The 12,001-nt window shown below is 50.2% G+C and overlaps 1 protein-coding gene across 1 annotated transcript in view; it reads left to right on the top strand.

Annotated features, from left to right (window-relative positions):
- SZRD1 (SUZ RNA binding domain containing 1) overlaps nucleotides 1-11,660 on the top strand; it is a 14,706-nt gene extending 3,046 nt beyond the window's left edge. Inside the window, exons 3-6 of the mRNA XM_009320426.1 lie at nucleotides 9,238-9,287; nucleotides 9,533-9,610; nucleotides 10,294-10,548; nucleotides 11,213-11,660. Of these exons, the coding sequence (XP_009318701.1) occupies nucleotides 9,567-9,610; nucleotides 10,294-10,548; nucleotides 11,213-11,315 (402 nt within the window). The 5' untranslated portion in view covers nucleotides 9,238-9,287; nucleotides 9,533-9,566 and the 3' untranslated portion in view covers nucleotides 11,316-11,660. The remainder of the gene's footprint in view (nucleotides 1-9,237; nucleotides 9,288-9,532; nucleotides 9,611-10,293; nucleotides 10,549-11,212) is intronic.
- Nucleotides 11,661-12,001: the final 341 nt, after the last annotated feature.

The following is a 12,001-nucleotide window of genomic DNA, read 5'->3' as shown; positions in this document are numbered from 1 at the left end:
CCAATGCCTTGAGACGGCAATCATAGGAAGCCTTACGCCGGGCGGCAGAGTTAATTCCGGCGCTTGTTAAATCGTTCCATGAAGGGACACAGCTTGCGTCTCGGGAGCTGATGATAGCTGTGGCCTTGAGTAATGGTTTAAAATTGTAGGGCTGCTCAAATCCCAGCCATCGGCTGTCTTTCCTCTTTGTCCTTTCAGCTGGTACCTTTTAGGTGTTCTTTTAAAGCCCTTAGAAGGAAAAATCTCCGTCACCTGTCCTTTCTCACATCCTTTTCCAGTCCAAACTGCTGAAAATTTGTGTTCGTAAACTCGGTGGTGCTTGTGCCGCTGAGCAGAGATTTCTCGAGGAGCCGCCGCCACGCTTGCAGCTGCTTTTGCAGTTGTCGGGGCTTTGGGTGTCTGCAGAAGCAGTTGGAGCAACAAGAAAAGCGAGCTGTCTGCAGCAGGAGCTCTCCTCGCGTAAGAGAAGAGACGGGAGCTGCCTTCTGGCATCCGTCGTGGTTTAGAAAGGTCATTTTCAAACCCTGCCCGTCAGGAAGGAGACCCTCTGCTGCTGCCGGTGATGGCTGCAGGAAGCAAAAAGCTAAGCGGGGTGGAGCAGAGGAGAGCCCAACTCGTCTTGTCCAGCGTTTTTCGTGGTCCGGATGGATGCCGGTGCAGTCAGGGACTGCAGGCTCTCCGTGCTGCTACAGAAATCGAAGCTACCGGAGGTAGGCAGGTGGAGAAAAGAGGAAGAGAGGGCAGGAAGAGGCTGAGCTGTAGAGCAGGCAGCGTGGCTGACTCGCTGGTTAGCAGTTGAAAGAGATTTCGGGTGCACCTGCCGTTCTCTGCGCCTCAAACCCTGCTGCAGTCGTTGAGCAGGGGAGCCTGGGAACTGCCCGAACGAGATGGGTCTTCCGTCGAAGGTGCGAGAGGAAAAATCGTGCGCAGGAAAAGTGCGTGAGCTGGCCTGGTCCTGCCGTCGCATTGTGTTCTGGTTTGGGTTTTTTTTTTTTTTAAGGAATTCCCTTTATTTTCTTCTTCCACCTATATCTTATTTGGCGTGGGTCTGAGGTGGCACGAGATGGATCCCAGCGTAAAGGCGTGAGAACGTGACAGTCGTGGTCAGTACTCAAGAGGAACATGCAAAAAACCATAGGAGACGCCAAGGAGCAGCTTTAAACACATACTCTTCTCCTAATACCTTACGCAGTTGAGAACCCAAGGAGTTGTTTGGTTTTTTTTTTAGACCCTCCAGCACATCTCTGAGGAAGCAGTAGTGATGTAGCAGGAGATCCACGGTGGGCTTCTGAGATGTGTTGCCTGCTTCTCGGTGTGTAGTTTTTTTAATATTCCACCCAGAGGGTGTTCGTTAGGACAGAAAGGGCATCACAGTTTCAGTACTCGTCCATTGTTGCGTGTGTGGGTTTTGGTGTTGGGCTGTGAACTTCTACTTGAGGCCTTAAAGAAGGCGGTTCTCGGCAAGAAGGGGGTTCTGGGCTGACCGGAGGTGCTGTGGCTTCCTAGTTACAAAGTCACCTCATTTAGCTTTTGCAGATCTGCTGCACTAAAATCTTAATAGGTACAGAGAAAACCCCCCAAAACCTGACACAGACCTTTTGGTTCAGTCAGTCAGGTAGCTGTAAAACAGATTCTCAAGAGGGTTTTTTGGGGTCTTTAACGTGGCTTCTGTTTGTCTTTTAGTTTCTGTGTCATCAGAATTACCCAGTGCTTGCCAGAAAAAGGAGCAGCTCCTTGGGTATGTGCCCCCCCGCCCCGAGTGGCCGTATGCCAAGCAGATGCCCTCCGCTCCGGCAGCTTCGCCTACCCCAGGAGTCCTGCAGGCACAGCGGTGTTAATGCTGGTGCAGCAGAACTCCGTGGGGCCTCTAGATCTGTGTTATCTAATTGCTATCTAATTAAATCTTCGAAATGGCTGTGAAATGGGGAGGGTTTTGCTTCTCTGTGAGTTACGGATGGAAAACCGGCTTGTGAATAACGAGTGAGTTGTCTTAAGTTATGAGTAAGGATTGAAGCGCCAGGCTTCAAAGACCCAGTCTGGGTTAGTAAACACTAATATGACTTAATGCATGGCTCGCTTTTCTTTTGTGTGGCCTAGCTGGCTTTAGGGGAGAGGGAAATCACAAATGAGAGGTCTGTTTGTGACACCGGAGTCTATTTACCTGGTTAAACTAATAATTAAACGTCAGGAGGGAAGCTGGGCTCCAAAACTGGTGTGGAAGCCCCGTGTCCAGGGTCACTGGTAACTCGCAGCCCTGAATTGGCACTCTTCAGCTGGACTGATTGCTTATTCCTCCGCTAACTAGGATTTGGGGGTCATCTTAATTAGTAACTTAAGTCAGAATCCGTGGAGATAAAAATATTAGTCTGGCAATCCACAACAGTTTAAGGAAAATGATCTCCTTGTGTGTCTTTTTTTTTTTTCCACTTCAGTTTGCTGATGGACAGTTTGCAGGGCAGTTAGCTCCCAGCTGCTGCCTACAACCTCCTCGCTGGTGCTTAAAACTTACCCTGCCACAGTCCAGAGTCTAGGTCCCTTGGTTAGACTGCGCCTTGCTTCACCGATCGCCGCCGGAAAGAGAAAAACCCCCCGATCATCTGATAACCGACCGCTTGGGGAGGATGTGAGCAGCCGAACGCGGGTGACTGAACTTTGTCCCTCGTGTGCGGGGATGGGGATTGTCACCTGCTGGCGCCGCGGCGCTTCGTGAGGACCGTTCACCTGAGGTTTGCAAAAAAAAAAACCCCCCTCGTTTCTGTCGTCTCAAAATTGGTCTGTGTGCGGGTGGCAGAGAGGGCTGCCCACCTCGGATTTCACCCTCCAGCAAAGGCAGCGGATTCACTGGTTATAAAGGGCCGAATTGAGAATCGAGGTTTTGCCTAGTAACGCTTTGAGTTGCTAAATATGATCAAAGTACAGAGAAGTCAAAAGGGAAATATTTCGGAGCGTAACGCTGTGACCTCCGGTCTGCTAACTACTTGTGACATCAGAGGACGAGTTAGCGGGGTTTTGGCACGCAGGAGCTGTACCCTGGAGGAAACCTGTGAGGATAACCGCTGATTTTTGATGCCAGGGCTGTGAGGATGGGTTTTGACGTCACAAACCAAAATGATTTTTGTAAAACTTTGACTGAATATTTGCTTTAGGTGTTTGTAATTCGTCAAAAATATTTTGAAACTGGGAAACGAAAGTTTCTGTTCCTGCTGCTCAGCGTTGCTTAGGCAGAGGTAGTTTATTTGATGAGAAAGGACGAGAGGAAACGGCCTCAAGTTGCGCCAGGGGAGGTTTAGATTGGACATGAGGAAAAATGTCTTTACTGAAAGAGTGGTTAAACATTGGACCAGGCTGCCCAGGGAAGTGGTGGAGTCACCATCCCTGGAGGTATTTAAAAGACGTGTAGATGAGGCGCTTAGGGACATGGTTTAGTGGGCGTGGGGGTGTTGGGTCGACGGTTGGACTCGATGATCTTAGAGGTCTTTTCCAACCTTAATGATTCTGTGATTCTATGAAAAGTGATATTTGCAGGTTGGGAACGGACAGGCACCTTAATACCGTGAAGCAAATACTGATTTTGGGATATTGCAGCAGGTCCTGCGTGGCCTTGCCCGGGTCACTCAGGAGCGGTCTCTGTTTCGTACCTGCTCTCGCAGACCTTGATGAGCATCTGGATGTGCTGATTGACCCCGTGCAGGGACGTGGGTGCAGAAGGCAAGGGTGATCCTCTGGGTTAAGGGATGTACCGATGCCTTTGCGAAATAACATGGAAATTAGAGGGCTTTTGCTAGTTTTCAGTCTCTATTTTTTTCTAGATTGATAAGGGGCGTAAATATATTCCCCATCTGGATCTCCGAGGAGTGTCTGTGCGACCTGCCTGCCACAGGAGGTGCGAAGGGTGGGGAGGGAGAAGCAGCTGCAGCCCTCCCAAATGCTTTCCCCCCTCTCCAGAACATGTCTGTGCTGGGAATACCGTGTGGCACCTGTGAGAAGAGGGAACCCTTGCCAGGCGTGTTCCCAAAAATACTCTCGTGTCTTGTTTCTCAATATCCTAGCTGCCGAGAAGCGTTATCCAGCTGTGGAAGATGTAAACGCCAGCGCACCTTAAAAGCATTTGCAGCTTTCTTGGGTACGGTCCACTGCCAGGATTTAATGTAAGTGGAGTAATTCTGAGAATTAATTAATGGAGCAGTCTGATTCCCAATAGCCTCAGGAATTGGAATGTTCCAGTAATTAACAGAAGATTAATTTACCTTCGGAGGAAAGAAATAGGTAGCTAATGAGGAGTCAGATTGGGGATAGTTTAGGATTATCTTCCTCTGCTCTTTCTTGATGGTGTTTTCAGTGAAGTGGTGGGTCAGATATCTGCAGCTGTAAGTTGTTGGGTACGCATTAACAGCTTTGGTAACCTCAGATGTTAAAACCTATTTTTGTTTCTAAAGAAGAGAATGTTAACCAGGCCTTGAAGTTTATCTCCTGTCCTTTAGAAGATGCCAGAGTATCTGATGGTGCTTTCAGTAAGCAGATGAGGCTTTGTTTTTAGCGTTGGTGTGGGAGGATGCAACTCTAGGCTAAAATCCCTCTTTCTGGGTTTGATCTTGCACGTTATTTGAGTGAGCAGGGGCAGAAGGTTGTGTTTGGGAGTAATCTCCAGTAAATACACCAAAGAATGTGGTTAATGGTTTTCTAGAGCCGCATATTTGAAATGTTATCAAGTATCTGGGAGAGCACAGCTTCCTTTACCGGTGACTCTCCTGTGCCCTGGCAGGAGGGCTGGTAGGTATCTCCTCTCGATTTCTGCAAAGTAACCTAATTTTGGAGGTAGAGGGGGAAATATCCTCCTAGCGTAAGGGATTTGTAGGAAGCCCAAGTCTCTGCCTGCCTTCAAACACGCAGTCATGGTTACTCACTAAACTTGAAATAAAAAATAGCCAGCAGTTATCTTGTTGTTCCTTTCCCCCGTGTCAGCACAGAGCTTGGAGCTGCTGTTATTTAGTCTGTTTAGAGAGTCTTTGCTGGCAGCGATGTGCAGGATAATTCTTTATACGTGTCTGACGCGCTACAGTTATTCCAACAAAGTTCTTTAGACAACAGCTAGGGCTGACTCGGGCCTCTCTCTGCTGGAGAACTGGCTTTGCTTGGGATGGTGCCTCGACCCTGTGTGAAACCACGACCCGTAGGAGCCGTCCTCCATAGGGGCATCCCTTCCTGAAGGGCACGTTTCTGGGGTGTCGGGGGGGGACACGACACCATCTATCTCCAAGTCGCCAATAACATCGCAAAACCATCCGCTATATTGGTGGGGTTCTTATTTGGGATGACAGACCGTAGGAGTGTCGGATCTAAGCAGCAGGTTTGTGTGTTAGTGTCTGTGCCTAACTGGTTTCCAAGAGGTATTTTATTGATCCTTCTATGCATCGCTGTTTTTCTCGGGGTTAAAGGGTAGGAAGGATGGCTGTGATGGGGCTGCAGTTCAGTTTCCATTACGTCCTCATCTACCAATGCGGCCTAAATGTCAAAGAACAGTGTCCTTCATGCTGTTTGTTTGGGTCCTTTTTAGTATCTAGACATAATAGCACTAAAAATAGTTTGTTGAGATTCTTTACTAATCTTTGGGGAGGGTGTTTTGAACGGGGGTGTAAATGAGGCTTAGTTTTTGGCTGTATAAATAAGTTTGTTTGGGAAATGAAAGCTAGGAGAGCCTCTTAAGGAGATTAATAACTGTTTTTTGTACAGTGCGACCTGCCCAGCTACTGGGTACGTGCGGCGTGATGTCCTCAAATGCCAAGTCTAATTGCCTCTCCTCTGAGCTCATGCCTTTGGGTTGTTGTAGCTCTTCTGGCACTTGTCCTGTAAGTCAGGTCCTAATTTTATCTCGTTACCCACACAGCTTGGTGACAGTGTGACATAGCAGTGGAAAGGGAATGACATCAGCAGAGGAACAGATCTGTGGAGAGCAGCGGCAGGGATTTCTTTTTTTTTTTTAAATTAAGAATAAGCCATGTCAAGGCGTTTCTGCTTCTCAAGCTTGTAAATTCGTGCGGCGTGATCCCCGTCACGAACCGCTAGCTGTGCGAGGCCACTCATGTCTTGGGTTGTTTTCGCAGGGTGGTTAAGGGCTGCCCATTTGAATTGGCAACGCTCTCCACGTTTCGAACGCCTCCATACCTACAATTCCAAACGTAGTAGTATCGAACACCGAGAGTTTGCAGTGCTGTGGCTTTTGCTGAGAAAAGACGGGGTCAATCCCTGCATTTAAAAGAAAACGCAACATGAAGAGGTGTGTGTGAGGTGGGGAGCTGCTTTTTTACGCTAGCCATCCACTTTGAACACAGAGGAAGGCTTTTTCTACCCAAGAGTTCAGTGGATGTCTGGAGGCAGCTGGAATCCCCTCAGCAGCGCTGGGAATTATGAGGATCGTGTAAGACTGACAGTTGTTTGGATGGGGTGAGAGCGATACGTGTGTATTTGGTGGGAATTATTGTTTTATATTATTCTGCCAGGATGTCTACGTGTGGAGGAAGCCTCTTGTTTTGGAGAGCACACAGCGGTTCTAACAGCCGTTGATGTTATAACTCAGAGGATATTTTAGCTGCCCGTCGCTTTGCTCCTTGGTGAGGAGCTCCCCAGCTGCGGAGCAACTGTCGAGCCTGCGTGCGGTGGCTTATGAACCAGGACCGTGCGCGTTTGCTTAGTGGCTCCTGGCAATTCTGGAGGGATGAGGGGCAAAAATATCGAGTATTTTGCAAGAAGTGGTCTGCACAGGAGGAGGAAGGGGTGAAACTGAGGCTGTAAGGGGCTTGTTTGGGGAGGGGTGTCACGGTGGCAGAGTCTGAAGGATTCCTTCGAGTAAGTTTGCATGCGTTGAGCAAATTAAAGAGCTGGGGTTTTTGTTTTTTTTTTTTTCTGGTAGGGGAAGCTGCAGGTTCTGGCGTCAGGGGATGCAGTCGGAGGAAGTCTGGTGTGTGTGAGGGTGCGAAGAGCTGTCCGGCAGTGCTCAGAGTCAGTGTGACAGTGGCATCAATCGGTGTTCTTCAGATGCTGAGGTCAAACCGGCGCTTTGCAATTACAGGATCTCGTAGCCCAATGTATGGGCCGCGACTTTAGCCCCAGGACTGACCTGCAAAGCCACCAGGAATGTAGAAATGTGGCTTTTGTCAAAGCGATCTCTCCTCTGCCACGAAGGAGAGAGGAGAGAGCAGAATGGAGCCTTCCTCGTGGCTACCGTGTGGCTTGTCACACTTTTGTGCCCCCGCGGTCCTCGCTGTGGGCTGTCGAGCTTGTCTGCCCTAGTTGAGTGGTTCAGCGCTGTGGTTCTGAGTCGCAGCTGGCTTCGTAGTTGCTGCGTGGCGCCGAAAACTAAGTGAAATGGGTTGAGATGCTCTTGAGCGTGCTCCCCCCCCTCCCCCTCCGCCCCATCTTCCTGTCATCCCTCCCCCCCACGCGCTGAAGTATTTAATAAGGGATATTTAAGGAAGCCTCCTTCCAGTCCCCCGCTTCCAGGAGGCCCTGGGGAGGCACGGTTAACTATTTGAGTTTGAAAAAGTGTTTTAAAGACTGTTCTATAGCCGCGTAGAACCTCTTCTGGCGTGGTGCGGGCAGATGAGCTAACCCCTTCCCCTTAATTGGACTTTTGTTGTTCGCCGCCAGCCGCTCTACAGCGTCTTCATCCTTGCCGGGATATCCGTTTCCCTGCTGCCTGTTCCCGGACAGCCGATCTTCTGTCTTTGCAGGCAGCTGATGTACGTTTTCTCCGTCCTCCTGAGCAGCGTTGGGATGGGATTTTCCTCCCAGTCCTCTTGAAGGAAACTGCAGGTGTGTTTGCCCTCAGCAGGAGGCTCTAGCTGTGACCTGGCCTTCAGCTCAGTGCCACTGAGCTGGTTTTGTCCTTACAAATCACCCGTCACCTCCCAGTACAGAGTTTGGTAGAAAATTCAACCTCCCGCCCACCGTTTATCTTCCCAAAATGGTTTATAACTATTCCCTTCTAGATGGAGGCTACCGTGGGCCGTTGGCCTGTGTAGCTGCGTGAGCAAGAGCAAACAGCGTGGTTTGGCATCTTGTAGCGACTTGCGTTCATTCCTTGCTTACTGGGGCATCAGGGAATTGCCGTGCAAACCAGTTTCTTTGCCGGGTTGCGCCTGCTGTGATTTTTGACAGCGAGCTTTCAGCGTAGTTAAGCGGACCGGCCTGAAAAGTAGAGCAGCTGCGTCCTGCCATAAGCTTGGAACTTCCTTCAGTATTCCCAGTTATCGGCTGGTGAAAGTAGGACACTCTCAGGTAGTTTTGGGGTTTTTTTTTTCCCCTCTTCATTGACGATTAAATAAAACACATCGCTGTTTCGGAGGCTCTTTTAATAGCAGTCGTGAGAATCTGAAGGTATCAGCGAGGTTGGGGAAGGTTACCTGAAGAGAGACCGGGGCTGAAAGCTGGCTTTATTTTTCTATTTAGCAAGGTTTCTCTGCATAATTGCTCCGACTGCAAAACATAAACACCTTTGCTAAGGTAGATGCAAGCCTTGGACAGAAGTTGACATGCTTAAAGCCACACTCTGTTGGCATTCAGGGGTGATTAACGCGTCTTTCCGCCGATTGATGACTCGGCAGCTATGTTGCACAGGGAAGGAGAAGCGCAATCAGGCTCTGCTCTGCTCCGGCAAGTCCTTGGGTGCATGTTGGGCAGGGCAAGGGGCTTTTTTGTGAAGGAGGGTTATTGCAGTAAGCAGCATTTTTTTTTGGAATGCGGACCTGCTGGCTAGTCCTCCGAATGGCTGCGGGCTCCGGGGCTGAGCTGCCCCGCTGAAATCAAGCGTGTGGACTGATGTGAATCGCCCCGGCCGGCTGCTGCCGCCTCTCTGCCCGAGAGGTTTGGCACCGGTTTCTGCTCGGGTCTGGGAATACCTTGCTGCGTGTTCCCCGTGGCTCTTTACTCTTCACAGAGCTTTCTTGCCAGCCGAAGTCCTTAAAATGAGAGATGAGCTCCTCGCAGCCCTTTCACCGCGATACGCAAAATCCGCCGCCTGCTGTAGGTGTATTAATGGCTACGGTAGAATATACGCGGTGGCTTTGCTTTTCTCTGCCTCTTGATTTGCAAGTCATCCTCAGATGGAGGCACACGCTCTCTCTGCCCCCTTTATAGTATCGCTGTACGGAAGAGTGAAATTAAATGTGCGCGCAGACGGGCTCAAACTCCAATCTCCAGGAGGAGCCTTCAGGTTTTTATTTTTATCTCCTTCTTTTGTAGGAAATAGACAGACGGTTGGAAAAGAAGCTGAAGATCACGCAGAAGGAAAGGTAACGATGCTGTGTGGTTTGGTTAAAAAAAAAAAACAAAAAACCAACAAACCCTTGTTTTCCTGAGGTGCCGTTGGACATCTGAAGGCCTGGGGAGCGGGAACAGTGGGGAAACAGCTTCAAACCGAGCAGAGCGCGCCGGGTTTGAGTTCAGAAATAGGGAATCTCTGTAATCGTGCCACTAGATGGCCCTTTCGATCCATAGGAGGGTAGCGGAAAGCTTCTTGAGAGTGATTTTATTTCAGAGCCGGGTCTTCCAGACTGGATGTAGCTACGGCTATGGGGAAGCCATTTAAGAAAAAGACATTCAAAGGAAGAAATGGGTGAGTCAGGTAATCCCAACTCATGGCCCTAAATTGGCTTGCGGTGTCTTGCGTCAGTAAGACTTTCTTTTCCTGCTTCCTTTGGGTTGGGGCGGGGGTGTGTGTGTTATTGTCTTCTAGCAGAAATATTTCTAATCACTTCTGACAAGTCTTTCGTTGTTGTTTTTCCCCTTTTGATTCTTAGTAGGCCACTTAAAGAATCATGGTATTACTTCTCTGGGACTTCCGCACAGAGAAGGGACCATAAAAAAAAAAAAATTCAGATGGTGAGACGGGGGCCAAGGCTGGCTCTGAGAAGGGAAATGGCAGGGTTGAAGCGGAAGGCTGGGTATCCTGGCGAGAGGAGCCCTAAAAGTCCTTGCAGGGAATGGAATCAAGGTGCTCATACCGGTATCTTCAAATAGAAGCGCTAAAACTTTTGCCCGGTGTCTGCTTCCCTTTCCTTCGGTCGAGTTTAAAGATGTCGAACGCGGCAGGGACTGGTTTTCTGTCCCTTCCTGAGCTAATCTGCAAACCTGCCTGCTGTTCTAGTTTAGGGTTACAAATATAACGAGGTCTTTAATTATTACAGGCTGCCTCTTAATCACGGGAATGACATCTGACTGGGAGGAATTCGCACGCAGAGCGAAAAACATGCTCGCCGTAGAAAACAAGTACCAACCAAATGTTTTTCTTTCAAACAGTAGAAAATCAAAATCTCCTCCTAAAGTGCCGATCGTGATTCAGGACGACAGCCTTCCTGCAGGTCCTCCCCCGCAGATCCGCATCTTGAAGAGGCCGACGACCAACGGCGTGCTCAGCAATCCCAACTCCGCCAGCAGACCGGCCTTCCCCGTGAAATCCTTGGCGCAAAGGGAGGCGGAGTACGCGGAAGCCAGGAAACGAATATTGGGCAGCGCGAGCCCTGAAGAAGAGCAGGAGAAACCCATTTTGTTTAGGTGGGGGGAACCCGTCTTGTTTAGGTGGGGGGAACCCGTCTTGTTTAGGTGGGGGGAACCCGTCTTGTTTAGGTGGGAGCGGCCTTTCGTGCTGCGGCATCTCTGTGCGTGCTCCTTGCGAACACCTTCCTGTCAGAAGGAGGGGGACGAGCTCCTTGAAGAGCAAAGCGAGGCCGGCAAGGAGAAAGGAGCGCTTTGGCAGCAAGCAGGGCACCATAAAGCTCAAATACGCGGGAGTTAAGGGAGGTGCAAGTGCCTGATAAGGCCGTAAAGGTTATCCTGGACCCTTGGAAGGGTGTGATGTGGATGTAGAAAGGAGCGCGGGCAGCCAGAGTTATCCTGGCAGGGCGTATCCTCATCTTTGCTGGGGTTTTTGACTTCAGGGAAGCCGCCACGTGCAGGCGGGAGAGTCGAGCTTAAAAACGAATGCGGATTATTTGAGGGCACCGTGCTCCCTCTGCAGTTGCAACGTGGGTCTTAACTACTCGAGAGTAAGACTCCCGAACCTTTGGAGAGAAAGTTCGATTTCGGTGGCGTTCCCCATCCCGGGGAGCAACGCGGTGACGATTGTCCCGCGGGGGCGGGTGGGGGAGTCTCTGTTGGAGGCGTCCCGCGTTCCCGCAGCCCTGTCGCCTCCCCCTCTGATCTCCCTTTCTCCTTGCAGGCCGCCGAGGATCTCCCAGCCGGAAGACACCAGGCAGCCCAGTAATGTGATTAGGCAACCCCTGGGTCCCGATGGCTCGCAAGGCTTCAAACAGCGCAGATAAACGCGGGCGAGAGACGCTGCTGCGGAAGGCAGGGTCCGCCGCCACGGGTCGCACTGCCGTGGCGGGCGAACGGACTTGAGCAAAGGGAACTACCTGGTTTATTTGCACTGTGATCCCCTTTGCTCTGCCCACTGTGACCTTCAACCCCACGCACTGTGACCTCCCCTCTCCACCCACTGTGACCGGCAAACCGAGAAGGGCTTTGTCCCCAAGTCGCTGTCAAAGGAAAGGGGACGAGGGGAGGGGGTGATAAAGGACTCGGACGGGTGCAGGGAGTCGTGTGCGCGCCACTTGGGTTGAAGCTAGCGCCAGCAATAATGTTTGTTGTACTCTTAGCCTGGGATTTAAGGAAAAAAACAAAAAAACAAAAAAAGGGAAGCCTCCCCAGCCGCGCGTGTTGTCCTCATCACTTTACGAGCAAGTTCCGTTTCAAAGGATCTCTTTTATTTTATTATTTTTTTTTTCTTGTTTGTTTTCCGTGTATCAGATCGACGGAGTGCACGGGAAGGGTTTTAACCGTTTGTTTTGCTTGAGAGAGGTAGTTAAGTGTTGGAAAAGGAGTTTCAATGAATTTCCGTGACTTTAATGGCTCGGGTTTTGGCAAGTCCTTCCTTCTCGTTCTCTATTTCTACCGCTGCCGAGCGTGTGGAGGCGGCCTCCCGCATACCTTGCCTTTCCCACCGCCT

This window comes from Pygoscelis adeliae, unplaced genomic scaffold, assembly GCF_000699105.1.
Source record: "Pygoscelis adeliae isolate BGI_AS28 unplaced genomic scaffold, ASM69910v1 Scaffold193, whole genome shotgun sequence".
Taxonomy (NCBI): Eukaryota; Metazoa; Chordata; class Aves; order Sphenisciformes; family Spheniscidae; genus Pygoscelis; species Pygoscelis adeliae.
Note: the sequence above shows the minus strand (reverse complement) of the source record. Positions and strands in the feature narration are given on the sequence as shown.